The sequence below is a fragment of the Oncorhynchus mykiss genome, chromosome 17, assembly GCF_013265735.2.
Source record: "Oncorhynchus mykiss isolate Arlee chromosome 17, USDA_OmykA_1.1, whole genome shotgun sequence".
Classification (NCBI taxonomy): domain Eukaryota; kingdom Metazoa; phylum Chordata; class Actinopteri; order Salmoniformes; family Salmonidae; genus Oncorhynchus; species Oncorhynchus mykiss.
The window spans coordinates 34,145,140-34,172,582 of NC_048581.1; the positions used below are offsets into that span (position 1 = coordinate 34,145,140).

Consider the following 27,443-nt stretch of genomic DNA (forward strand, 5'->3'; position numbering starts at 1 on the left):
AGCTTGGTCACAAATGGGTCTTCCGAATGGACAATGACCCCAAGCATGGGGCAAAATGGATTAAGGACAACAAAATCAAGGTATTGGAGTGGCCATCACAAAGCCCGGACCTCAATCCTATAGAAAATTTGTGGGCAGAACTGAAAAAGCATGTGCGAGCAAGGAGGCCTACAAACCTGACTCAGTTACACCAGCTCTGTCAGGAGGAATGGGCCAGAATTCACGCAACTAATTCTGGGAAGCTTGTGGAAGGCTACACAAAACGTTTGACGCAAGTTAAACAATTTAAAGGCAATGCTACCAAACACTAATTGAGTGTATGTAAACTTCTGACCCACTGGGAATGTGATGAAAGAAATCAAATCTGAAATAAATCATTCTCTCTACTATTATTCTGACATTTCACATTCTTCAAATGGAGTGGTGATCCTAACTGACCTAAAACAGGGAAATTTTACTTGGATTAAATGTCAGGAATTGTGAAAAACTGAGTTTGAATGTATTTGGCTAAGGTGTATGTAAAACTTCCGACTTCAACTGTATACATTTTCGGAAATTTTACAGAATCTTTCAACCCCTGAACATGAAGCGGCACTAATTAACTCCAAAACGTGGTAAAAAAAAAAAAAAAAACGAATGATCATAACTGGACAGACAAAACAAAATGTTAAAATGATTTGAATGGATATGTTAGATACTATGCCTCATCTTACACTGGGAATTACTGAGATGGGCGACCGTTAAAATCAAAATCAAAAAGCGTAGTTTTAGGTAAGATCTTGACAGTTTAAAAATCAAGCACACAAATTACACACAACTGTACAGAAGTCAAACATTTTGTTCTTCAATGTATCTTAAATGAAAATCATTGAAACGTATCAAATTCCTGAAAATGTGGGTCACTGACTACAACAATCAATTCACTGACATTGACATCCTCGTAGCTTAATATTACATTAAACAAATTCATTTTTATTAACCGGTTCATCATTTTTTTCAATCAGTTTCTTCCAGTTTAGATCAATTCAATCACGTAAATACAGTTGGCCTAGAAGCGTAAGAGCACTTACACAATGGTTATTATTATACTGGACATATGCAAAAATCAGTCTAGAGTCCATAGCACCGAGTAGAAAAATAAATAATGCTTATATAAAAGATAAGTCTATATTCGCTCAAAGAACAAATATGCGTTACAGAAAATCAAACAATTGAACTGAAATATGGCAACGCCACCTGTTCACTAGTGGTGGTGTATTGTCCATTATAGTGTCTTCAATATACCTTGTTTATAGACCACTTGCAAATTTTGCCAGTTTGTAAAATATACATTAACCAGAAGCCAAGAACACTTTCAAACAGGACCAATGCTTCTAGTAAATCTTTAACATCACCAATACATAACATCTAAGCAAGTCCATCCAAAGATGAGTGAATAAAAAAAACAATGTGATTTCAAATAAATAAAACTAAGACCTAACCTAATATACATAGACTTTAAAAACTTCACAACGGCTTTACGTTTCTCATTAATATACATAATCTGCTCATAAACAACCAACGATTGACGACTTTCAGGAACACAACGGATCATTGTCAAGAAAAATACAAGGAAACAAACGACCAAGTAATAAAAAAGCGACCACCGACTTTTCCGTTGTCTTCCTTCGCATTGCACAGCACACACTTAGTGCAGCGAGGAGGACGGCGTCTCCGATGGGATGCCCACCAGGGTGGGGGGCGGCTGGCTGGAGCCTGGGCACCCTGTGGAGGTGGGGGCTGAGGTCGGGGCAAGCGGCCGGGGATTGAGGCGCGGGGGCGGGGGGTTGGAGGGCCGGATGAGTGGGGGGGGCTGGTTGAGCGCGGGCCGGGGCTGTAGGAAGCGGGCCTGCTGCTGGAGAGGGGGCGGCTGCCTGTGGAGGGCCGGGGTGGCTGGCAGAGAGGGCCGTAGGAGCGGGGGCGGCTGGTTGAGCGAAGTTGCCGACGATGTCACCAGGGTTTGGAAAGTTGAAGAGGAAGTGGCAGCGGGAGAAGGGCCTGACGAGGGGGTCACTTGGCCCTGGAAGAGAGAGGCGTGAGTTGGGATTTCAGACCAAAACGCAGATGGGCAATACATTACAGCATACAGTGCATTCGGAAAGTATTCAGACCCCTTGACTTTTTACAAATTAGCTGTGTTCGAATACTCATACTAACCGCACTATTTGTGACGTGAATTGAGTATATAGTATGCTTATTGGTCATAGTATGGGTATAGTTAGTATGCCAAAAGTTGCCGGATGTCGTACTAAATTCGCCAAAATATGAAGTATACACAAAATATGATGAGGACGCTATTTCCGTACTTTAGGGCCCATAATGCAATTCTTCAGGAAATGGCCGTGGCTTCACATCGTTTCCATTTTTGAAGGAAATGGCAGAAAATATGCAGTCGAAGTACAACGTTAGCGGATAAAAATTCACTGCTTTAACTAATTATGACAAATGATAAGAAAATGTTGAGCAATGTAATAAAGTAATGACTTTTCAAATAAGTTACCTTACCCTTTATATTGTCTGACAATTTGTTAGCTACGCTGTCCTTACGAACCACATAGCTTATCATTACAACAGTATGTTGTTAGGTAGCTACCTAACGTTAGTTGGCTACTTATACATCAAACTTGCCAGCATATTAACTTTAGGCTATCTAACTATAATTACCCAACGTCTATTGACTTGATTATTCCCGTCATGCTTAGCTGGCCATTCGGGTGCTTTCGTAAATTCGCTCTGGCTATCTACTCCAATTTCAGGGCAATCTCGTCTGAGCGTACCAGAGCGCAGAATAATGAATTTACGAGCGCTCAAAACCCATTGAATATACCCAGTGTCAGTAAACGTCGGCAAAAAAGCGCAATTAAATTGTTGCCAGCAGCACAGTTAGTCACCAATGCTCTGGATAACAAGCTAGTTTGCCAATGACACAACAGTGGTAGGCCTGATCACCAACAACAATGAGACAGCCAATAGGGAGGAGGTCAGAGACCTGGTTGTGTGGTGCAAGGACAACAACTTCTCCCTCAACGTGATCAAGACAAAGGAGATGATTGTGGAAAATGAAGACAGAGCACGATGGGGCTATAGTGGAACAGGTTGAGAGCTTCAAGTTCCTTGGTGTCCACATCACCAACAAATTATCATGGTCCAAGCACACCAAGACAGTCATGAAGAGGGCACGACAAAGCTCATTCCCCTACATGAGACGGAAAAGATTTGGCATGGGTCCTCAGATTCTCAAAAGGTTCTACAGCTGCACCATCAAGAGAAACCTGATTGGTCGCATCGCCGCCTGGTATGGCAACTGCTCGGCCACCGACTGCAAGGGTAGTGCGTACGGCCCAGTACATCACTGGGGCCAAGCTTCCTGCCATCCAGGACCTCTATATCAGGCGGTGTCAGAGGAAGGCCCTAAGAATTCTACCTACATGTACATATTACCTCAACTAACCGGTGCCCCCGCACATTGACTCTGTACTGGTACCCCCTGTATATAGCCTCGCCTGTTATTTTACTGCTGTTGTTTAAATTGTTACTTTTATTTTCTACTTTTCTATCAATTTTTTACTTAATATTTATTTGTATTTTTTTCTTAATTTCTTAAAGCATTGTTGGTCAAGGACTTGTTAGTAAGCATTTCACGGTAAGGTGAAACCTGTGGTATTCGGCGCATGTGACAAATACAATATGATTTGAGTAAAATGGTCAGAGTGGTCTCATTTGTGTCTGGAAGTGGCTAGCAAGCAATTGTTTTATTTTAAACTTAATTTAACTAGGCAAGTCAGTTAAGAAAAAAAATATTATTTACAAGCTAGCCAACGTTAGCTTGGGTGCCTGACTGCCGTTGTAAGGTCAAACCGCTCAAATCAACGCTACTCCTCGGCCCGAGAGACCAGTGTGTGCTTCAAGAGCGAAACACTCTGAATTTACAAAACGGACAATCTGACAACGCTCTAAATTTACGAGTGCACTCTGGCACTCCATATTCAATTTAAGAACACACCCAAAGTCGTAAAATGTCTGACTCGTAATTTGTTAGGCTAGCAAGAGGTTGCATATTAAAAGCATGACCTTCAGGTAGACAGGTGAAGAGCTACTACGCTCAACTGAAAGCATACGGTTTGTTTACAGTATACTAAAAAACTAATAGTATGTAGTATATGCTCATTAAGTATGTAGTATACAGTATGTTAGTATGGGTATTCGAACACAGCTCAAGTGTTACGTTACAGCCTTATTCTAAAATGGATTAAATACTGCCCCCCCCCCCCCCCCCCCCCCCCCCCCTCTATCTACGCACATATATAAGGTCCTACAGTTGACAGTGCATGTCAGAGGAAAAACCAAGCCATGAGGTCGAAAGAATTGTCCGTAGAGCTCCGATGACAGGATTGTGTCTAGGCACAGATCTGGGGAAGGGTACACAAACATTTCTGCAGCATTGAAGGTCCCTAAGAACACAGTGGCCTCATCATTCTTAAATGGAAGATGTTTAGAACTCTTCCTAGAGCTGGCCACCAGCTGAGCAATTGTGGGGGAAGGGCCTTGGTCAGGGAGTTGACCAAGAACCCCATGGTCACTCTGACAGAGCTTCAGAGTTCCTCTGTGGAGATGGGAGTATCTTTCAGAAGGACAACCATCTCTGCAGCACTTCACAAATCAGGCCTTCATGGTAGAGTTGCTAGACGGAAGCCACTCCTCAGTAAAAGGCACACACATGACAGGACTCTCAGACCATGAGAAACGAGATTCTCTGGTCTGATGAAACCAAGATGAAACTTTTTGGCCTGAATGCCAAGCGTCACGTCTGGAGGAAACCTGGCACCATGCCTACGGTGAAGCATGGTGGCAGCATCAGGCAGCATCATTCCTCCCAGCACCAAGGAATGGGAAACTAGTCAGGATCGAGGGAAAGATGAACGGAGCAAAGTACAGAGAGATCCTTGATGAAAACCTGCTCCAGAGCACTCAGGACCTTAAGTCTGGGACGAAGTTTCCCCTTCCAACAGGACAAAAACCCAAGCACACAGACAAGACAATTCAGGAGTGGCTTCGGGACAAGTCTCTGGATGTCCTTGAGTGGCCCAGCCAGAGCCCGGACTTGAACCCGATCGAACATCTCTGGAGAGACCTGAAAATAGCTGAGCAGCAATGCTCCCCATCCAACCTGACAGAGCTTGAGAGGATCTGCAGAGAACAATGGGAGAAACTCCACAAATACAGGTGTGCCAAGCTTGTAGCGTCATACCCAAGAAGACTCAAGGCTGTAATTGCTGCCAAAGGTGCTTCAACAAAGTACTGAGTAAAGGGTCTGAATACTTATGTAAATGTGATGTTTTTAATTTTTTATAAATTAGCAAACATTCCTAAACCTGTTTTTGATATGTCATTATGGGGTATTGTGTGTAGATTGAGGGGGGAAAAACAATTTAATTGATTTTAGAATAAGGCTGTAACCTAACAAAATGTGGAAAAAGTACAGTAGCTCTCCAGGAGGAGGGATAGCCACTTGACTGGTCTTGGCATTGAATGCCATGTTGGAATACCAGATTTAAGATCAGTTTAACAAATGTCATTAGCAGTCATAACGGATATCAGGTTATGAAAATAAGCCTGGCACCTGTTCTATTGTGTTTCCTACTTAGCTAATTGACAACGTAGCCATAAAGGCATCTATACAAAACCATGTGGACACCCCTTCAAATTAGTTGATTTGGCTATTTCAGCCACACCATTGTCGACAGGTGTATAAAATGGAGCACACAGCCATGGAGGAGGAATAATGGTCTGGGGTTGTTTTTCATGGTTCGGGCTAAGCCTCTTAGTTCCAGTGAAGGGAAATCTTAATGCTACAGCATACAATGACATTCTACAAGATTCTCTGCTTCCAACTTTGTAGTAACAGTTTGGGGAAGGCCCTTTCCTGTTTCAGCCTGATAATGCCCCCGTGCACAAAGCGAGGTCCATACAGAAATGGTTTGTCGAGATCGGTGTGGAAGAACTTGACTGGCCTGCACAGAGCCCTAACCTCATCCCCATTGAACACCTTTGGGATGAATTGGAATGCCAACTGTGAGCCATGCCTAATTGCCCAACATCAGAGCCCGACCTCACTAATGCTCTTTTGACTGAATGGAAGCAAATCCCCAAATGTTCCAACATCTAGTGGAAAGCCTTCCCAGAAAAGTGGAGGCTGTTATAGCAGCAAAGGGGGGACTAACTCCATATCAAGGCCCATGATTTTGGAATGAGATGATCGACGAGTATTTGTCCATACTTTTGGTCATGTAGTGTATTCGTTTAAAATATATTAGTATTACATTATTTTCAATACTGTATAGCAAGGTCATCTACAACTGCTTATGATATGTTAAATAATACCTAAAGCTACACGTCATGCAAGTAGTAAAAGACCATTCGTTGACATCAACCACATTCAGATATTTCTTCAAGTTATCAAGTCAATGGTAAATTTGTAGAATTATAAATTGTGTGTATTATACACATGCGTATTGGAAATTTAGTTTTTTTTGCATATAGCCCCCCCCCCCCCCAGGGTTGGAATGTCCAGATGCAACTAACATTGTAATAATTATAATGTTAAGACACCTTTATGAAGGAATGTTTATGAAACTGCAGTGTTAAGAGATTTTTGTTGGAGTAAAAACCTGCATGCAGAGGGGGCTTGTGGGAGGCCAACTCCCATAGCTAACTATAACGAAATCACAGAAGGGGTTAATGGGAAGGTTAATTATTTAGGTTTTAGGGGAATAAAGGAACGCTCCACCACCTCCTCCTCTTCGTCCATACTCTTCCCAGAAGGGGTGTTGGAGCTGTTCTTCCCCTCCTCGCCAGAGGTGGCAGTGTCACCGTTGGGGGTGCCAGTTCCCTGCTCCGCCTCCCACTCCTGCAGCACCTCCTCCAGGTTAAACCGGCGGCGGTAGTTCACAAAGAAGTTCTTTACCTGCCCTACCGTCTTATTACCGATAACGTCGGCAATGGCCTGGAAGTCTTTCCCGTACTTCCGGACACCTGTTGAAACAACAAATATTCTGAAATTGCACGAGGTAAACAGACTGGCGGGCCATGGACAAGAACATGAGCTGACTACAAACCCACAAAGAACGTAGGTTTACCTTGAACTGCCAGAAGCTGTTCATCTGTTGTCCAACGAGCATTAACTTTTTGGCTGCACTAGAACAGACAAAGAACACCTGATGTTATACACTGAACAAAAACATAAATGTCACAATTTCAAAGATTTTACTGAGTTACAGTTCCTAAGGAAATCAAGACATTTCAATTAATTAATTAGGGCCTAATCTGTAAATTTCACATGACTGGGAATACAGATATCTGTTGGTCTCAGATATCTTCAAAAACAAGTAGGGGCTTGGATCAGAAAAGCAGTCAGTATCTTGTGACCACCATTTGCCTCATGCAGCGCGACATCTCCACATATAGTTGATCAGACTGTTGATTGTGGCCTGTGGAATGTTGTCCCACTCCTCTTCGATGGCTGTGCGGAACTGGAACACGCTGTCATGGGTGACATGTCTGGTGAGTTGTCAGTTCATGGAAGAACTGGGACATTTTCAGCTTCCAGGAATTGTTTACAGATCTTTGCGACATCTTTGAGTGCATTATTCTGAAACATGAGGTGATAGTGGTGGATGAATGGCAAGACAATGGGCCTCTTCACGGTATCTCTGTGCATTCAAATGGCCACAGATAAAATGCAAATGTCCGTAGCTTATGCCTGTCCTTACCATAAACCCCCCCCCCCCCCCACCATGGGGCACTGTTCACAACGTTGACATCAGCAAACAGCTCACCCACATGACGCCAAATATGCTGTCTGACATCTGCCCGGTACAGTTGAAACTGGGATTAATCCGTGAAGAGCACACTTCTTCAGTGTTCCAGTCGCAATCGAAGGTGAGCATTTCCCCACTGAAGTCAGTTACGATGCCAAACTGCAGTCAGGTCAAGACCCTGGTGTGGACGACGAGTCTCATCAGCTGTTCGGGTGGCTGGTCTCAGACATTTCCTTAGGTGAAGAAGCCGGATGTGACGGTCCTGGCCTGGTGTGGTTACACAAGTCCGCGGTTGAGGCTGGTTGGACTTAATGTCAAATTCTATAAAACAACGTTGGAGGCCGCTTATGGTACAGAAATTAACATTAAATTACCAGGCAACAGCCCTGGTGGACATTTCTGCAGTCAGCATGCCAACTGCACACTCTCAAAACTTGAGACACCTGTGGCATTGTGTTTTGTGACAACTGCACCTTTTGTCCCCAGCACAAGGTGCACCTGTGTAATGATCATGTTTAATAAGCTTCTTGATATGCCACACCTGTCAGGTGGATGGATTATCTTGGCAAAGGAGAAATGCTAACTAACAGGGATTTAAACAAACTTGTGCACACCATTTGAGAGAAAGAAGCTTTTCGTGAACAATTTCTGAGAACTTTTATATTAGCTCATGAAACATGGGACCAACACTTTACATGTTGGGTTTATATTTTTGTTCAGTGTAGAAGCTAAGTGGCAATACATGTCAAGTCAACAGGTCACTCACTTCATATACGCAACCATAATAAAGAAACATCCATAACTAATGACTTCCATCTCTTTGGTAGCACTTCATTTGTCAGGTCTTAGTGATATGAATGTCATGACAAATTATGACCACTTATGTCACATTGCTAGGTCCCTTTCTCACTGAAATGTAAACATTTGGCACATACCTCCGGCAGCCTGAAGTCATCAATGCCCGCTTCCATCCTGTGTTTCAGACCACTGTTCAGTTGCTTTGCATTTTGAACCTGTGGGATAAATTCATAGTGCCATCAGAAAGTACTCACATCCCACATTGTGTTGTGTTACAGCCTGAATTTAAAATTGATTCAAATTGAGATGTATTTGTCACTGGCCTACACACAATACCCCATAATGTCAAAGTGGAATTATGTTTTTGGAAACGTTTACAAATTATTAAAAAAATGTTGAACTGTCTTGGGTCCAAGTATTCAACCCCTTATATGGCAAGCCTAAATAAGTTCAGGAGTAAAAATGTGCTTAACAAGTGACATAATAAGTTGCATGGAATCCCTGTGTGCAATAAGTGTTAAACATGTTTTTTTTAATGACTACCTCATCTCTGTACTGTGATAGAAAAATTACATATTTACCTGATTGTTGGATATTCCGCAATTATTTACTTAACTAATACTGTAGTGAACTGAGAGGAGTTGTTTGAAGCTGGGGCTGGCAACTGATGAAGTGATGACTAGGTAAAAGCCTACTGCTGGCATTCCATAGATAAGATGTGGTGTGTCACCGAGATAGAGATGTTCTGTTCCTCCAGGCTAAAGACCTCCCTATTCCTAATTATCCTGGCATCTGGGAGAAAGCACCAGAGGCGGAAGAACCCAAAGTGGCTTATGGTGCCACCCAAAATCTATATGGGAGGGGTGGAACCAAGCATTCTGGGTATCCGCTATATAAACTGTGCATTGTCTGTGAAGGGGAGGCTCTCAGCCTAACAGTCAAGACTGTTGGGTCGACGGTTTTATTATTGCAATGATTTATCGATATTAAATGAAGATGATGGTATGAAGAAATTACCAAGTCTCTCTCAGTACTGAATTTCCACGACAGTACAGATTCAACCACAAAGACCAGAGAGGTTTTCCAATGCCTCGCGAAGGTCACCTATTGGTACATAAAATAAATACTAATAAAAAGTCAACCTTGAATATCCCTTTGAGCATGGTTAAGTTATTAATTACACTTTGGATGGTGTATTAATACACTCAGTCACTACAAAGACGCAAGCGTCCTTCCTAACTCAGTTTCACCATGGGGCCAATTGTGACTTTAAAACAGTGTTTAAATGGCTGTGATAGGAGAAAACTGAAGATGGATCAACAACATTGTAGTTACTCCACAATACTAACCTAAATGTCAGAGTGAGAAGGAAGCCTGTACAGAATTTATTCTCCAAAACATGCATCCTGTTTGCAAAAGTCATTAAAGTAAAACAGAAATAAAAATGGCAAATTTACTTAGTCCTGAATATAAAAGTGCTATGTCTGGGGCAAATCCAACACGTCACTGAGTACCACACTTCATATTTTCTTTTTTTATTATATATATTTTTTCTTCTCCCCAATTTCGTGGTATCCAATTGTTAGTCGTTACTGTCTTGTCTCATCGCTATAACTCCCGTACGGACTCGGAAGAGGCGAAGGTCGAGAGCCATGCATCCTCCGAAACACAACCCAAACTAGCCGCACTCCTTTTTAACACAGCACGCATCCAACCCGGAAGCCAGCCGCACCAATGTGTCGGAGAAAACACCGTACACCTAGCGACCTGTTCAGCGTGCACTGCGCCCGGCCCGCCACATGAGTCGCTAGTGCGCGATGAGACAAGGATATCCCTACCAACCCTCCCTAACCTGGACGAAGCTAGGCCAATTGTGCGCCGCCCCATGGGCCTCCCATTCGCAGCCGGCTGCAACAGAGCCTGGGCTCAAACCCAGAGTCTCTGGTGGCACAGCTAGCATTGCGATGCAGTGCCTTAGACCACTGCACCACCCGGGAGGCCACACTTCATATTTTCAACCATGGTGGTGGCTGCATCATGTTTTGGTTATGGTTGTCATCTGAGGGGGGGGGGGGGGGGGGGGGGGGGGGGGGTAAAAAGAAACAGAGCTAAGCGCATGCAAAATCCTAGAGGAAAACCTGGTTCAGTCAACTTTCCAACAGACACTGGGAGACAAATTCACCTTTCAGCAGGTTAATAACCTAAAACACAAGGCCAAATATACACTGGAGTATATATACCAAGATGACAGTACATATACCGGAGTATATATACCAAGATGACATTGAAAGATCCTGAGTGGTGTAGTTAGTTTACTTAAATTGGCTTAAATCTATGGCAAGAATTAATAAAACAATGTGCAATCTACTGTAGGTGTGCAAAGCTCTTGGACCCAGAAAGAGACAGCTTTAAATCACTGCCAAAGGTGATTAACATGTATTGACTCAGGGGGTTGAATACATGTATTGACTCAGGGGGTTGAATACATGTATTGACTCAGGGGGTTGAATACATGTATTGACTGACTCGGGGGGTTGAATACATGTATTGACTGACTCGGGGGGTTGAATACATGTATTGACTGACTCGGGGGGTTGAATACATGTATTGACTGACTCAGGGGGTTGAATACATGTATTGACTCGGGGTTGAATACATGTATTGACTCAGGGGGTTGAATACATGTATTCAAGATTGTTAGAAAAAAAAAATTCTTCCACTTTGACACGAGTATGTGTGTGAAATATGGAAAAAAGGCAAGGGGTGTGAATCCTTTTTGCTTAGAACACAATGCACTAAATAGTGCTGATGCACTACATGAATCAAAAGTATGTGGACACATTCTCGTCGAACATCTTATTCCAAAATCATGGGCATTAATATGGAGTTGGTCCCCCTTTTCTGTTATAACAGCCTCCACTCGTCTGGGATGGCTTTCCACTAGATGATGGAACATTTCTGCGGGGTCTTGCTTCCATTCAGCCACAAGAGCATGAGGTCGGGCACTGATGTTGGCCGATTAGGCCTGGCATGCAGTCGGTATTCCAACTCATCCTAAAGATGTTCGATGGGCTCTGTATGCCAGTCAATTTGGGTGGTAGGTAGCCTAGTGGTTAGAACATTGGGCCAGTAAGGTAAGATTGCTGGATCGAAATCCCAGAGCTGACAAGGTACAAATCTGTTGTTCTGCCCCTGAACAAGGCAGTTAACCCACTGTTCCCCTGTAGGCTGTTATTGTAAATAAGAATTTGTTCTTAACGGACTTGACTAGTTACATTTAAAAAAAAGAGTTATTCCACACCGATCTTGACAAACCATTTCTGTATGGACCTCGCTTTGTGCAGGGGGGCGTTGAATAGTGAAGACATCAAAACCATTAAATAAACACATATGGAAACATGTAGTAAACAAAAAAGTGTTAAACTCAAAACATATTTTATATTTGAAATTCTTCGAAGTAGCGACCCTTTGCCTTGACGACAGCTTTGCACACTCTTGGTATTCTCTCAACCAGCTTCATGAGGAATGCTTTTCCAACCTGGAATGCATTTCAATTAACAGGTGTGCCTTGTTAAAAGTTCATTTGTGGATTTTCTTTCCACCTTAATGCGTTTGAGCCTATCAGTTGTGTTGTGACAAGGTAGGGGTGGTATACAGAAGATAGCTCTATTTGGTAAAAGACCAAGTCCATATTATGGCAAGAACAGCTCAAATAAGCAAAGAGAAATGACAGTCCATCATTACTTTAAGACATGAAGGTCAGTCAATCCAGAACATTTCAAGAACTTTGAAAGTTTCTTCAAGTGCAGTCGCAAAACCATCAAGCGCTATGAAGAAACTGGCTCTCATGTTGACCGCCACAGGAAAGGAAGACCCAGAGATACCTCTGCTGCAGAGGATAAGTTCATTAGAGTTATCAGCCGCAAATATTGCAGACCAAATAAATGCTTCACACAGTTCAAGTAACAGACATCTCAACATCAACAGAGGAGATTGTGTGAATTAGGCCTTCATGATCAAATTTCTGCAAAGAAACCACTACTGAAGGACAAAAATAAAAAGAAGAGACTTGTTTGGGCCAAGAAACATGAGCAATGGACATTATACCGGTGGTTATCTGTCATTTTTTAGTACAAATTTGAGATTTTGGGTTCCAACCGCAGTGTCTTTGTGAGATGCAGAGTAGGTGAACAGATGATCTCTGCATGTGTGATTCCTATGCTATGCTGGTGACACGGTCAGTGATTTTATTTAGAATTCAAGGCACACTTAACCAGCATGGCTACCACAGCATTCTGCAGCGTTTCGCCATCCCATCTCGTTTGCGCTTAGTGGGACTATCATTTGTTTTTCAACAGGACAATGACCAAAAACACACCTACAGGCTGTGTAAGGACAATTTGACCAAGGAGAGTGATGCAGTGCTGCATCAGATGGCCTCCACAATCAACCAACCTCAACCCAATTGAGATGGTTTGGGATGAGATGGACCGCAGTGTGAAGGAAAAGCAGCCAACAAGTGCTCAGCATATGTGGGAACTCCTTCAAGACTGTTGGAAAAGCATTCCTCATGAAGCTGGTTGAGAGAATGCCAATAGTGTGCAAAGCTGTCATCAAGGCAAAGTGTGGCTACTTTGAAGAATCTCAAATATAAAATATATTTTATTTAGTTGTTACTACATGATTCCATATGTTTACAATTAGTCTACAATGTAGAAAATTGTAAAGATAAAGAAAAACCCTTGAATGAGTAGGTCTGTCCAAACCTTTGACTGGTACTGTGTTTGTGTGTGTGTGTGTGTGTGTGTATATGTATATATATATAGCCTAGCGGTTAAGAGGACCTTAATTGCTCCTATAAGTCGCTCTGGATAAGAGCTTCTGCTAAATGACTAAAATGTACTGTGAAAAAGCCTCAACTCAAGCACCTTGAGGACCCAGGTTTCCCTGCATTGAGACCAGAATCCCCAACGCTCACCTGTCTTTTGAGGCCCACCAGCTCCATGTCCAGCTGCCGAAGGACGGTGTTGGCAGCGCTGGAGCTGCACGACACTGCCACCACATCCTCCTGGGTCAGGTACATGCCTTTGGGCGGCCGGCACTTGGAACGCTGCGAGTGGTGCCGGTGCATGAGCGTCAGGTGCTCCCGTCGGCCGAGCCCAATCTTGGAGGAGCTCAGGGGCTGGGGCTCCGTGTGGCTCTGGATAGGCGCGGGTACACTTTCTATTAGCTGTCATAATGTTAGTAACATCAATTGTGTCATTGTTAGGACATATGGCACCTGGGAGCATGTTTTAAGAGGAACAATAAAAACGAAACGCTGCACACTGCTGTTCGTGCTCCCAGGTGATTATATTGATACGTATTGACCCTTAGGTCTTTATCAGGCATCCATGAAAAATCCCCTGGGAGCATGAACAGCAGACTCAGCGATATGACGTTGCCACGAGCAGCACCACTGATATTCTGACGAGTGCAATGCAAGACTTTGCTCTCACAGTACCAGAGTATCTGCACATGTGCATGGTAGAGTCCTGCATAGCTACAGGTTTTGGACCCGAACCCGCCCACGCCGGCCACATCAATTCCGAGCCCCACCAGATATTTTCTCCGCAACACGAACCACCAGCATAGAAATTGTTCCAAGAGCTGATCTGTGACCCCCCAAATAACATCAATATATTTTACAAAATTTATGACCAGAGTATTAGGTTTTTTTCCCTTCCCTGCATGAAATAATTTGTCTGCATGTCTATTCAACATTTGGATAAAAGGAAACCATGCCATGAATTAAGAACGATAGGCTTATCTTATATTCATAATGCGATGCAGCGCACATTGACAATTGAAATAGCTTTGAAAAAAAGCCTTCTAATTAGCCTTCTTACCTAATTAAAGCCTATAGGCAACATAAAAAATAATACCTTTACATTCAATATTGTTTAGATAATCAAACAGTTTAATTGAAACAATTCCCAGAATCGAATAAGCTACAGGCTGCAAAAATAGGCTACATTTATTTAGTAGGTTTATGTAGCCTGCGTATGGTCTAAATGAACAAAAGCCTGAATGAATGGAATAATTCATTGCTAAATAACTGAATTATCATAAACAAATACCTGCTTACACTTTTGCAGGCTGTGTATCCATCTACTGGGTTGTTGTCCTCCTTGTCCACAATGACTACAAAATCCTTCCAAACCGGATTTCATTCACGGAGCACCTGTTTCCATGATGTTGTAATCCACCATCATAACCTTTCTTTCCCCATCTCCTGTTACGTTAGCCATTTTTATGTGAGCTAGGAGTCAGGGAAAATAAACTTGGCAACGTATTGTTGAAGGAAACGTAATCTCTGCATGTGAACAAATTAGGAACGTTTCAACGCCACACAAATAATGGACAGTTCCCTGCTCCACTCTCGCTGTGTTGCTGCTACCCTAGGCTGTCTGGCTCACTGCTCACATAATGGAATTCGCAACAATTCAACAAGCTCCTGGGTTTGTAAAATAAATCTTGAAATAAAACATTTGACCTGCAATATAATTGATCTGAACAGCGATCCTACCCACGGGTTGAAAGACTTTTCATTACATCTGCCAGCTGACTTTTTTGTTGTCAACAGTGGGTCACATGTCACATGTGCAACCAGAAAAAAAAAAACTCTAGACCATCTTTACTCCACACACAGAGATGCATACAAAGCTCTCCCCGCCCTCCATTTGGCAAATCTGACCATAATTCTATCCTCCTGATTCCTGCTTACAAGCTAAAATTAAAGAAGGGAGTACCAGTGACTCGCTCAATAGGGAAGTGGTTAGATGACGCGGATGCTACGCTACAGGACTGTTTTGCAAGCCCAGACTGGAATATGTTCTGGGATTCATCCAATGGCATTGAGTATACCACCTCAGTCATCGGCTTCATCAATAAGTGCAATGACGACGTCGTCCTCACAGTGACCCAACCAGAAGCCATGGATTACAGGCAACATCCGCACTGAACTAAAGGGTAGAGCTGCCGCTTTCAAGGAGCGGGACACTAGTCTGGATGCCTATAAGAAATCCCGCTATGCCCTCAGACGAACCATCAAACAAGCAAAGCGTCAATACAGGATTGAGATTGAATCGTAATACACCGGCTCTGACGCTCGTCGGATGTGGCAGGGCTTGAAAACTATTACGAACTACAAAGGGAAACCCATATGCAAGCTGCCCAGTGACGCGAGCCTACCAGACGAGTTAAATGCCTTGTATGCTCGCTTCGAAGCAAGCAACACTGAAGCATGCACGAGAGCACCAGCTGTTCTGGATGACTGTGATAATGCTCTCAGTAGCCGATGTGAGCAAGACCTTGAAACAGGTCAACATTCACAAAGCCGCAGGGCCAGATGGATTACCAGGACATGTACTCGAAGCATGCGAGGAACAACTGCCAAGTGTCTTCACTGACATTTTCAACCTCTGAGTCTGTAATATCTACATGTTTCAAGCAGACCACCATAGTCCCTGTGCCCAAGGAAGCGAAGGTAACCTGCCTAAATGATTACCGCCCCATAGCACTCACGTCGGTAGCCATGAAGTGCTTTGAAAGGCTGGTCATGGCTCACATCAACAGCATCCTCCCGGATACCCTAGACCCACTCCAATTCGAATACCGCCCCAACAGATCCACAGATGACGCAATCTCAATCGCACTCCACACTGCCCTTTCCCACCTGGACAAAAGGAACACCTATGTGAGAATGCTGTTCATCGACTACAGCTCAGCGTTCAATACCATAGTGCCCACGAAGCTCATCACTAAGCTAAGGACCCTGGGACTAAACACCTCCCTCTGCAACTAGATCCTGGACATCCTGACGAGCCGCCCCCAGGTGGTAAGGGTAGGCAACAACACGTTTTCCACACTGATCATCAACACTGGGGCCCCTCAGGGGTGTGTACTTAGTCCCCTCCTGTACTCCCGGTTCACCCACAACTGCGTGGCCAAACACGACTCCAGCGCCATCATTAAGTTTGCTGATGACACAACAGTGGTAGGCCTGATCACCGACAACGATGAGACAGCCTATAAGGAGGAGGTCAGAACTGGCAGTGTGGTGCCAGGACAACAACCTCTTCCTCAATGTGAGCAAGACAAAGGAGCTGATCGTGGACTAAAGGAAAAGGCGGGCCGAACAGGCTCCCATCAACGGGGCTGTAATGGGGCGGGCCGAGAATCCAAGTTCCTTGGTGTCCACATCACCAATGAACTATCATGGTCCAAACACACCAAGACAGTTGTGAAGAGGGCACGACAAAACCTTTTCCCCTTCAGGAGACTGAAAAGATAAGGCATGGGCCCCCTCACCATTGTGAGCATTCTGACTGGTTGCATCACCGCCTGGTATGGCAGCTGCTCGGCATCTGACCATAAGGCACTACAGAAGGTAGTGTGTACGGCCCAGTATATCACTGGGGCCAAGCTTCCTGCAATCCAGGACCTATATAATAGGCGGTGTCAGAGGAAACCCATAAAATTATCAGAGATTCCAGTCACCCAAGTCATAGACTGTTTTCTCTGCTATCGCACGGCAAGTGGTACCGGAGCATGAAGTCTAGGACCAAACAGCTCCTTAACAGCTTCTACCCCCAAGCCATAAGACTGCTGAACAATTAATCAACTGGCCACCTGACTATTACATTGTTTTGTACACTGCTGCTACTCGCTGTTTATTATCTATGCATAGTCACTTCTCCCCTACTTACATGTACAAATTACCTCTAACCTGTATCTCCGCTCACTGACTCGGTACCGGTATCCCCTGTATATAGCCTTGTTATTGTTATGTTATTGTGTTACTTTTTATTATTTTTTACTTTAGTTTATTTAGTAGATATTTTCTTAACTCTTCTTGAACTGCACTGTTGGTTCAGGGCTTGTAAGTACGCATTTCACGGTAAGGTCTGCACTTGTTGTATTCGTCGTATGTGACAAATAAAGTTTGATTTGATATCCAACCCGATGCAGGACTCTAATGCATGGGTGCGCTTCCCACTGCTACAACGTGATAGCTATGGAACCAAAACTATGTACAAGTTTAGCCTCGTGCTTCAAACACTCTTAGTTGTTGCCGAAATCAACGCCCTATGTTGCGGTTTACTTTATGCATCGCTTACTGTACCTTTTAAGTGTGACCTTTGTGACTAACCCAGTAACTAGCTTACGGATATTGTTACACTCGCTTTATCTAGTGGTCCTAGGCCTAGTTACATGGTCTGTAGCCTGAATGTGTGCATTTGTGAGAAATCAGTGTTTGAGGACGGTGTTGGATGCACATGTGCCCAGGGAGATGGCAATCTTACCATGGCCTAGGGCTGACTCTGTCTCTCTTGACCTCGTGGTGGATTATTATTTGTCCAGATGGTGACGGAAATAAATGAATACAAAAAGGAAACCACAGACAAGCATGACTAAACTAATGATTTAAAACTAAACGAAAGGCCTCATGGCCACCAAACCAACTAGCAGCCTCACAGCTTTCAAGCTGGGACACTGACTGATGATCACCCTAATTGGCAGCACCTGATGTGCTTATCAAGCAGGACAAGGTTTCTGCTGCCCCCTGGGGGATGGAGTGTGGAAGTGTATCCTGGATAGTGTGTTTGTCTACTTTATGTCGCAACACTAACCTTCCCCTCACATCAAAGGGGAACCTTCCCCTCTAGCACCACCCCTAAAGGAGCGTCTTTACGCAAGGGGACAATTTTGGAATCAACACCTTGCATTTTATTTCCCTATTTTCTTTGGTGTCTGTCTACTCTACTACTCATTGTAAGTGAATGCTGGTCACTGATTAAAAGCGTATCCGCTAATACTTTTTGATATATCCCAACTGCCATTCCATCAGTTTAAATTCTAAAGTTTAGATAACGTACCTCTTTTTTCGTCTCCTTGGTGGGGTCATAATCACTATCGTTTGCTTCGATGGGGTTGGCCTCCTCCATTTCTTCATCACTAATGTCAAGAAAAGCCAATCATTATTGGACTCCGACCACTTGGAATTTCAGAGACAGTAGTAAGGCGAGATACAAGTCTTACCTTTCATCTTGGGCGTTTCGGTTTGCCAGCTTTCTGGCCTGGCGGTCCATCAGGCTGGTTCTGGACCGGGTCTTCTTCCAGGAGTAGTAATACTTCACAAGGCTGGATATGGATTTGTCTGGTAACTACAACGGATGAGAAAATGGTGCCAATTGACTATTTATACTTACATTAAAGCCGGGATTCAATCAAAGGCGCATTGTTGACAAGCGCACTGCACTGTTGACAATGCGCCTTTTAAAGGCAATCACCCCAACGTTTGCAGAGATTGCATTCAAGGTGAATGCGGATGTTGGCTCAAGCGTAAATGACCTTAAAGTCAACTGCAATATTCATCCAGACTACTTGTGTATGTTTGTATGAACAGTATACAGACACACATCAAAGTAAAAGATAAAAGCTACTGTATATTAATATATGTATGTTACCATTTGTTGAATCCTGTGGAAGCTTTTTCCATGGAAGCTGAAGGCTTGTTCAAACAGAACCTTATCCTCCACGGTCCACTCGTCGGGGAAGGGGGTGAAGTTGGGAAGGTCTGCTAGGGACTTTTCAATGTTGTGCTTGTGCCAGAACAGCATGCCCAATGCCTGTTGGGGACAGCAACGAGTGGAATCCACTGAGAATGGACACCAGGCAGGTCTATGGGGCTTCACTGAGCCAGAAATGCTTAAGCAACAGAACTAGAATAGATAGAGTAGGTATTCCCCTAAATAACATTTGAATATGTTATTTTTAAGTGTGCCTTGGTAGTTTATTAATACCTTGTGGGTCAAATTTACTGAGCTTTCACACCGGTGTAAATTTTAGGCCTGTCCAGGGGGCTTGGAAAATGTAATATGAATGTTTAAATTGGGAATATGCTTCAATAGTGTTGGGAATTCTGTTGAAAGTTTTTCATATGTTTTTGAAAAATAAGGTGGATTCTCTGCATTGGTGAAAAAGCTTAGTAAATGTGGCCCTATGTACTTGTCTAATAATCCTAAAAAGCAGACATACCTGCTCAACATTATATCCATGCTTCTCTTTTGCAATGGCAATATATTCATCCACTGTGGGGAAAAATCATAGTTGAATTAAACTACTTATAAATATTTTTTGTAAAATCAACTTTTGGTTGTCTTTAGAAATAAGATGCTTGTGAAAACCAAACTGACTTACATTTTGGGTCGACAATGGTGTGATATGGAGACCACACCAACATTCCCCCACTATCTTTATCACTGTATTTGGTAGAACCTACAGAAAAATATATAATACATCGTTTTTTAAAAACACATCATTTTCAAATAGTGATATTTAATGCAATTTTAACTGCCTAATTAAAGCAATACATGCAGGACTAAAGATGCTGCTTTACTGTTGTTAAAATATTGTTTAGATAGCAACAAAAAGCCAATTCAGTTGAAGGAAACCAATAGTAGCCTTCGGTGGGCAAGTATAGCCTCGGAATAGAAATGTGTTTCAAAACGCTTCTATAAACCAAACATATTTTAATGGGCCAAAAATGCTCTACACATCTGGCTGAATTCTGAAATATAAGATTACTGACTATGGGTTGTAAAGTAAGAAGATGAATGTAAATATACTGTTATAACCTATACCGAGGCTACCACCAGAATACAGTCAGGTAGATCAAGCATAACCTTACCATGATCAAATTCGGGTATATTGGCTTGATAATCGGACCCCACACGCATTCCGACATCTGCAATAAGGAAAAATATGTATAGCACATTAATAGACATTTTTTGTTTTGTTTTTCGCGTTCAAAATAATACATGTACAGTGTGACATGCAAACGGGGTGTTCGAGGCTATACCGTGCTCGTCGTCACTGCCACTCTCATCAGAAAAATGTCCATTCGATGCATTTGAAGGGTTTTTTGTTCCGTTTGAGCGTCCCTTTCCTAGATACTCCGACCCTTTATCCATCATTCCAGGCATTTTTACGTATCTTTGTGGGTTCTCCTTAGGAGAATACCTAAAAAAAAACATGCAATGTATATTTTTTCACAGCCTGTCTTTTTCAATAACTCCCACAGCTACGCAGCTGTGACACTGTGCCACAGTCCAGTATTACTCCACATTGTTTTGTATAATACGGTTTAACGCAGATATATACAACAATATTTTTCAAGCCTGTTCCAGAGTCTGATATTTGTTGTTTTTATTGTAATTAACGGCTTGTATCTGTTCAGACAAGCAGCAATTGAATATTCAAAATCGGAAGGAACTAATTCGTCTAGCGGAAGGACCTTTACGCACTTGGTTATATGAAGCCAAACTGCGGCTCTGCGTGCGCCGGTAAAAATGGAGTTGTTTACAGTCACACTCCGTAGACGAATAGGCTACAAGAAGAATATAACATGTTACAATTTATTACACATAATATAGGCTACGTCTGTTTTGGATACCTTGGATGCGTTTTGTAAAGCCAATATAGAACCAGATGCTCTTATTTAAAGCCTTTATTCACAGAAGCGTCTACAAAGCTTTTCAGAATTTCAACGTAGGCTACTTTTGACTTAAAAGTTATGCAAATATAAACAACTCTACGTTTGCAACGATGGCCCCATAGTAGGCTAATGAGAAGTAGAATATAACCCAACTGTACAAAATAAAATGCGAAATAAAATAACCAGTCGTTTGGGTAGCCTCTTTTTATTCTGAATATTGTCCTTGGTTTGCCAGCAGATGGAGACAAATGACCACTAACCTATTTCGCGAGATCCCACAATTAATGAATTGTTTATTTGGTTTTCGAATGTAAGTTATTCACTGTTTACTAGGCCCATGTAACCTACTTATGTCTGAGCGGTGAATTTGAGAGAGTTTGGAGATGGTTTTGACCATTTGGGTATCCAAAATGGGTATAAGGGCCTAATTAACTGAAAATGTCAGTAGGCTAGGCCTCTCAATCCACATTGGTAGACCTCATTCCATTATCATCTGCCCAATCTATAAATTAAACTATGATGCAATTGTTGGTATTAAACACAAAGCCCTTTAGATGGTCAATGAAGACAGACCCCAGCAGTGTAACACGATAGAGGCAAACTGGATATGAATAACGATAAGTATATAGCTAAAGAAATGTCTATTTTTGTTCAACTTATTATGCAGGCCACTGTAGTGTACCACATCTGAGCTGAATTTCTGTACAAAACAGTCTTGCTTACATGTACTTTCCTGTAATGTAGCCATCTATTCAATGGCCAAAACATATTTTTTTTATTTTTTTGGGGGGGTGGGGTAAGTGGACTATACCACCATTGCCATACGGGTGCAGACTTCTTAGCAGAGGTCATAGTACAATTTCATAAAGAGAAACTGTTTACCCAAGATCAGGGGTCTTTTTGTTACGGTGCGTGAATGAGGACCCAAAAGCGAATTAACGTAAACAGAACTTCTTTAATAACAAAACATAGGTAGGCTCAGATGGACCGGCAGATTCCGACAGGACAGGACAAGGTTGCAGCAAACATGACGATAGTCTGGTTCAGGCATGAAAAACACAAACAAGAATCCGACAAAGACAGGAACAAAAACAGAGAGAGATATAGAGGACTAATCAGAGGGAAAAAGGGAACAGGTGGGAAAAGGGGTGACGAGGTAGTTAGGAGGAGACAAGGAACAGCTGGGGGAAAGAGGGGGAGAAAAGGTAACCTAATAACGACCAGCAGAGGGAGACAGGGTGAAGGGAAAGGACAGAAACAAGACACAACATGACAATACATGACAGTACCCCCCCACTCACCGAGCGCCTCCTGGCGCACTCGAGGAGGAAACCTGGCGGCAACGGAGGAAATCATCGATCAGCGCACGGTCCAGCACGTCCCGAGAGGGAACCCAACTCCTCTCCTCAGGACCGTACCCCTCCCAATCTACTAGGTACTGATGACCACGGCCCCGAGGACGCATGTCCAAAATCCTACGGACCCTGTAGATGGGTGTGCCCTCGACAAGGATGGGGGGGGGGGGAAGACGAGCGGGGGCGCGAAGAACGGGCTTGACACAGGAGACATGGAAGACCGGGTGGACGCGACGAAGATATCGCGGAAGAAGAAGTCGCACTGCGACAGGATTAATGATCCGAGAAATACGGAACGGACCAATGAACCGCGGGGTCAACTTGCGAGAAGCGGTCTTAAGGGGAAGGTTCTGAGTGGAGAGCCAAACTCTCTGACCGCGACAATATCTAGGACTCTTAGTTCTACGCTTATTAGCAGCTCTCACAGTCTGCGCCCTATAACGGCAAAGTGCAGACCTGACCCTCTTCCAGGTGCGCTCGCAACGTTGGACAAAAGCCTGAGCGGAGGGGACGCTGGACTCGGCGAACTGAGATGAGAACAGCGGAGGCTGGTACCCGAGGCTACTCTGAAAAGGAGATAGCCCGGTCGCAGACGAAGGAAGCGAGTTGTGGGCGTATTCTGCCCAGGGGAGCTGTTCTGACCAAGACGCAGGGTTGCGAAAAGAAAGACTGCGTAAGATGCGACCAATAGTCTGATTGGCCCGTTCTGCTTGACCGTTAGACTGGGGGTGAAAGCCGGAAGAGAGACTGACGGAAGCCCCAATCAAACGGCAAAACTCCCTCCAAAATTGAGACGTGAATTGCGGACCTCTGTCCGAAACGACGTCTGACGGAAGGCCATGAATTCTGAAAACATTCTCGATGATGATTTGTGCCGTCTCTTTAGCAGAAGGAAGCTTAGCAAGGGGAATAAAATGAGCCGCCTTAGAGAACCTGTCGACAACCGTAAGAATAACAGTCTTCCCCGCTGACGAAGGCAGTCCGGTGACAAAATCTAAGGCGATGTGAGACCACGGTCGAGAGGGAATGGGAAGCGGCCTGAGACGGCCGGCAGGAGGGGAGTTACCGGACTTAGTCTGCGCGCAGACCGAACAAGCAGCCACGAAGCGACGCGTGTCATGCGTCGCGCGGCGACGGAGTTTGAGTGAGTGCTTGCTTTACCTGCCTCTCAATTCCCCAGACAGTCAACCCGACAACACGCCCCTCAGGGAGAATCCCCTCGGGGTCAGTGGAGGCTACTGAAGAACTGAAGAGACGAGATAAAGCATCAGGCTTGGTGTTCTTAGAGCCCGGACGATAAGAAATCACGAACTCGAAACGAGCGAAAAACAGCGCCCAGCGCGCCTGACGCGCATTAAGTCGTTTGGCAGAACGGATGTACTCAAGGTTCCTATGGTCAGTCCAAACGACAAAAGGAACGGTCGCCCCCTCCAACCACTGTCGCCATTCGCCTAGGGCTAAGCGGATGGCGAGCAGTTCGCGGTTTCCCACATCATAGTTACGTTCCGACGGCGACAGGCGATGAGAAAAATACGCGCAAGGGTGGACCTTGTCGTCAGAGAGGGAGCGCTGAGAAAGAATGGCTCCCACGCCCACCTCTGACGCGTCAACCTCGACAACGAACTGTCTAGTGACGTCAGGTGTAACAAGGATAGGTGCGGATGTAAAACGATTCTTGAGGAGATAAAAAGCTCCCTGGGCGGAAACGGACCACTTAAAGCACGTCTTGACAGAAGTAAGGGCTGTGAGAGGAGCTGCCACCTGACCGAAATTACGGATGAAACGACGATAGAAGTTCGCGAAGCCGAGAAAGCGCTGCAGCTCGACGCGTGACTTAGGGACGGGCCAATCAATGACAGCTTGGACCTTAGCGGGATCCATCTTAATGCCTTCAGCGGAAATAACAGAACCGAGAAATGTGACGGAGGAGGCATGAAAAGAGCACTTCTCAGCCTTCACAAAAAGACAATTCTCTAAAAGGCGCTGGAGGACACGTCGAACGTGCTGAACATGAATCTGGAGTGACGGTGAAAAAATCAGGATATCGTCAAGGTAAACGAAAACAAAGATGTTCAGCATGTCTCTCAGGACATCATTGACTAATGCCTGAAAGACAGCTGGAGCGTTAGCGAGGCCGAAAGGAAGAACCCGGTATTCAAAGTGCCCTAACGGAGTGTTAAACGCCGTCTTCCACTCGTCCCCCTCCCTGATGCGCACGAGATGGTAAGCGTTACGAAGGTCCAACTTAGTGAAAAACCTGGCTCCCTGCAGGATCTCGAAGGCTGAAGACATAAGAGGAAGCGGATAATGATTCTTCACTGTTATGTCATTCAGCCCTCAATAATCTATGCAGGGGCGCAGGGACCCGTCCTTCTTCTTAACAAAAAAAAACCCCGCTCCGGCGGGAGAGGAGGAGGGGACTATGGTACCGGCGGCAAGAGCTACAGACAAATAATCTTTGAGAGCCTTACGTTCGGGAGCCGACAGAGAGTATAGTCTACCCCGGGGGGGAGTGGTTCCCGGAAGGAGATCAATACTACAATCATACGACCGGTGTGGGGGAAGAGAGGTGGCCCTGGACCGACTAAACACCGTGCGCAGATCGTGATATTCCTCCGGCACCCCTGTCAAATCACCAGGCTCCTCCTGTGAAGAAGAGACAGAGGAAACAGGAGGGATAGCAGACATTAAACATTTCACATGACAAGAGACGTTCCAGGAGAGGATAGAATTACTAGACCAATTAATGGAAGGATTATGACAAACTAGCCAGGGATGGCCCAAAACAACAGGTGTAAAAGGTGAACGAAAAATTAAAAAAGAAATGGTTTCGCTATGATTACCAGAAACAGTGAGGGTTAAAGGTAGCGTCTCACGCTGAATCCTGGGGAGAGGACTACCATCCAGGGCGAACAAGGCCGTGGACTCCCTTAACTGTCTGAGAGGAATGTCATGTTCCCGAGCCCAGGTCTCGTCCATAAAACAGCCCTCCGCCCCAGAGTCTATTAAGGCACTGCAGGAAGCTGACGAACCGGTCCAGCGTAGATGGACCGACAAGGTAGTGCAGGATCTTGAAGGAGAGACAGGAGTAGTAGCGCTCACCAGTAGCCCTCCGCTTACTGATGAGCTCTGGCTTTTACTGGACATGAAGTGACAAAATGACCAGCAGAACCGCAATAGAGACAGAGGCGGTTGGTGATTCTCCGTTCCCTCTCCTTAGTCGAGATGCGGATACCTCCCAGCTGCATAGGCTCAGCACCCGAGCCGGCAGAGGAAGATGGTAGTGATGCGGAGAGGGGGGCAACGGAGAACGCGAGCTCCTTTCCACGAGCTCGGTGACGAAGATCAACCCGTCGCTCAATGCGAATAGCGAGTTCAATCAAGGAATCCACGCTGGAAGGAACCTCCCGGGAGAGAATCTCATCCTTTACCTCTGCGCGGAGACCCTCCAGAAAACGAGCGAGCAAAGCCGGCTCGTTCCAGCCACTGGAGGCAGCAAGAGTGCGAAACTCAATAGAGTAGTCTGTTATGGATCGATTACCTTGACATAGGGAAGACAGGGCCCTGGAAGCCTCCTCCCCAAAAACAGATCGATCAAAAACCCGTATCATCTCCTCCTTAAAGTCCTGATACTGGTTAGTACACTCAGCCCTTGCCTCCCAGATTGCCGTGCCCCACTCACGAGCCCGTCCAGTAAGGAGAGATATGACGTAGGCGACACGAGCAGTGCTCCTGGAGTAAGTGTTGGGCTGGAGAGAAAACACAATATCACACTGGGTGAGGAACGAGCGGCATTCAGTGGGCTCCCCAGAGTAACACGGCGGGTTATTGATTCTGGGCTCCGGAGATTCGAAAGCCCTGGAAGTGGCCGGTGGATCGAGGCGGAGATGGTGAACCTGTTCTGTGAGGTTGGAGACTTGGGTGGCCAGGGTCTCAACGGCATGTCGAGCAGCAGACAATTCCTGCTCGTGTCTGCCTAGCATCGCTCCCTGGATCTCGACGGCTGAGTGGAGAGGATCCGAAGTCGCTGGGTCCATTCTTGGTCGGATTCTTCTGTTACGGTGCGTGAATGAGGACCCAAAAGCGAATTAACGTAAACAGAACTTCTTTAATAACAAAACATAGGTAGGCTCAGATGGACCGGCAGATTCCGACAGGACAGGACAAGGTTGCAGCAAACATGACGATAGTCTGGTTCAGGCATGAAAAACACAAACAAGAATCCGACAAAGACAGGAACAAAAACAGAGAGAGATATAGAGGACTAATCAGAGGGAAAAAGGGAACAGGTGGGAAAAGGGGTGACGAGGTAGTTAGGAGGAGACAAGGAACAGCTGGGGGAAAGAGGGGGAGAAAAGGTAACCTAATAACGACCAGCAGAGGGAGACAGGGTGAAGGGAAAGGACAGAAACAAGACACAACATGACAATACATGACACTTTTGTCACATAACATAATTTATGTAATTTCGTCACTATGCTACAGCTCTCTTCAATCTGAATAAGCCCTATAGAATGAGATAATCGATGGTGCCGTATTGAACTCGGGGAAACCACTAGGAAGGACTATCTTATCTCTCTCAGTAACTGATTATATGTTACCCGCAAAAAATATTGTAATTAGATTTCAGATACTTTTTAAATTCAGGAACTACTTTTAAATTCAGAAAGCATGTTTGTGTGGGGAAAAAACACTAAGACCTTTGTTGTCTCAATGACATTCAAGGCAGTCCTGGAAAACGTTTTTAAGCTTGTTCCACCTGAGCAAGTCTGACCACAAGTCAGCGACCACTATGATGACATACCAAATGAGTTTGATGGATCCTTTTTGTCTTCTTCTACAACTCTTTTGGTATTTGTTTCATTGGTACATTGTTCATATAGTCCCAAAATG

General features: G+C 44.4%; 1 protein-coding gene across 3 annotated transcripts; it reads right to left on the bottom strand.

Annotated features, from left to right (window-relative positions):
* Nucleotides 1-935: 935 nt before the first annotated feature.
* On the bottom strand, nucleotides 936-20,983 carry LOC110493774 (REST corepressor 3). 3 transcript variants are annotated; one of them, XM_021568247.2, is made up of 12 exons: nucleotides 20,560-20,983; nucleotides 20,389-20,445; nucleotides 19,899-19,976; nucleotides 19,737-19,789; nucleotides 19,166-19,327; nucleotides 18,738-18,862; nucleotides 18,575-18,653; nucleotides 13,633-13,854; nucleotides 8,792-8,869; nucleotides 7,176-7,233; nucleotides 7,004-7,071; nucleotides 936-2,059 (listed from the first exon to the last, which is right to left on the bottom strand). In XM_021568247.2, exons 1-12 carry the CDS (start codon nucleotides 20,732-20,734, stop codon nucleotides 1,688-1,690), a joined length of 1,527 nt encoding a protein of 508 aa, XP_021423922.2. In that variant the 5' UTR covers nucleotides 20,735-20,983; the 3' UTR covers nucleotides 936-1,687. The 3 variants fall into 3 exon arrangements, with proteins under 3 accessions (XP_021423922.2, XP_036805662.1, XP_036805661.1); XM_036949767.1 differs by having other exon boundaries at nucleotides 6,830-7,071; XM_036949766.1 differs by having other exon boundaries at nucleotides 6,827-7,071.
* Between the last annotated feature and the right edge of the window lie 6,460 nt (nucleotides 20,984-27,443).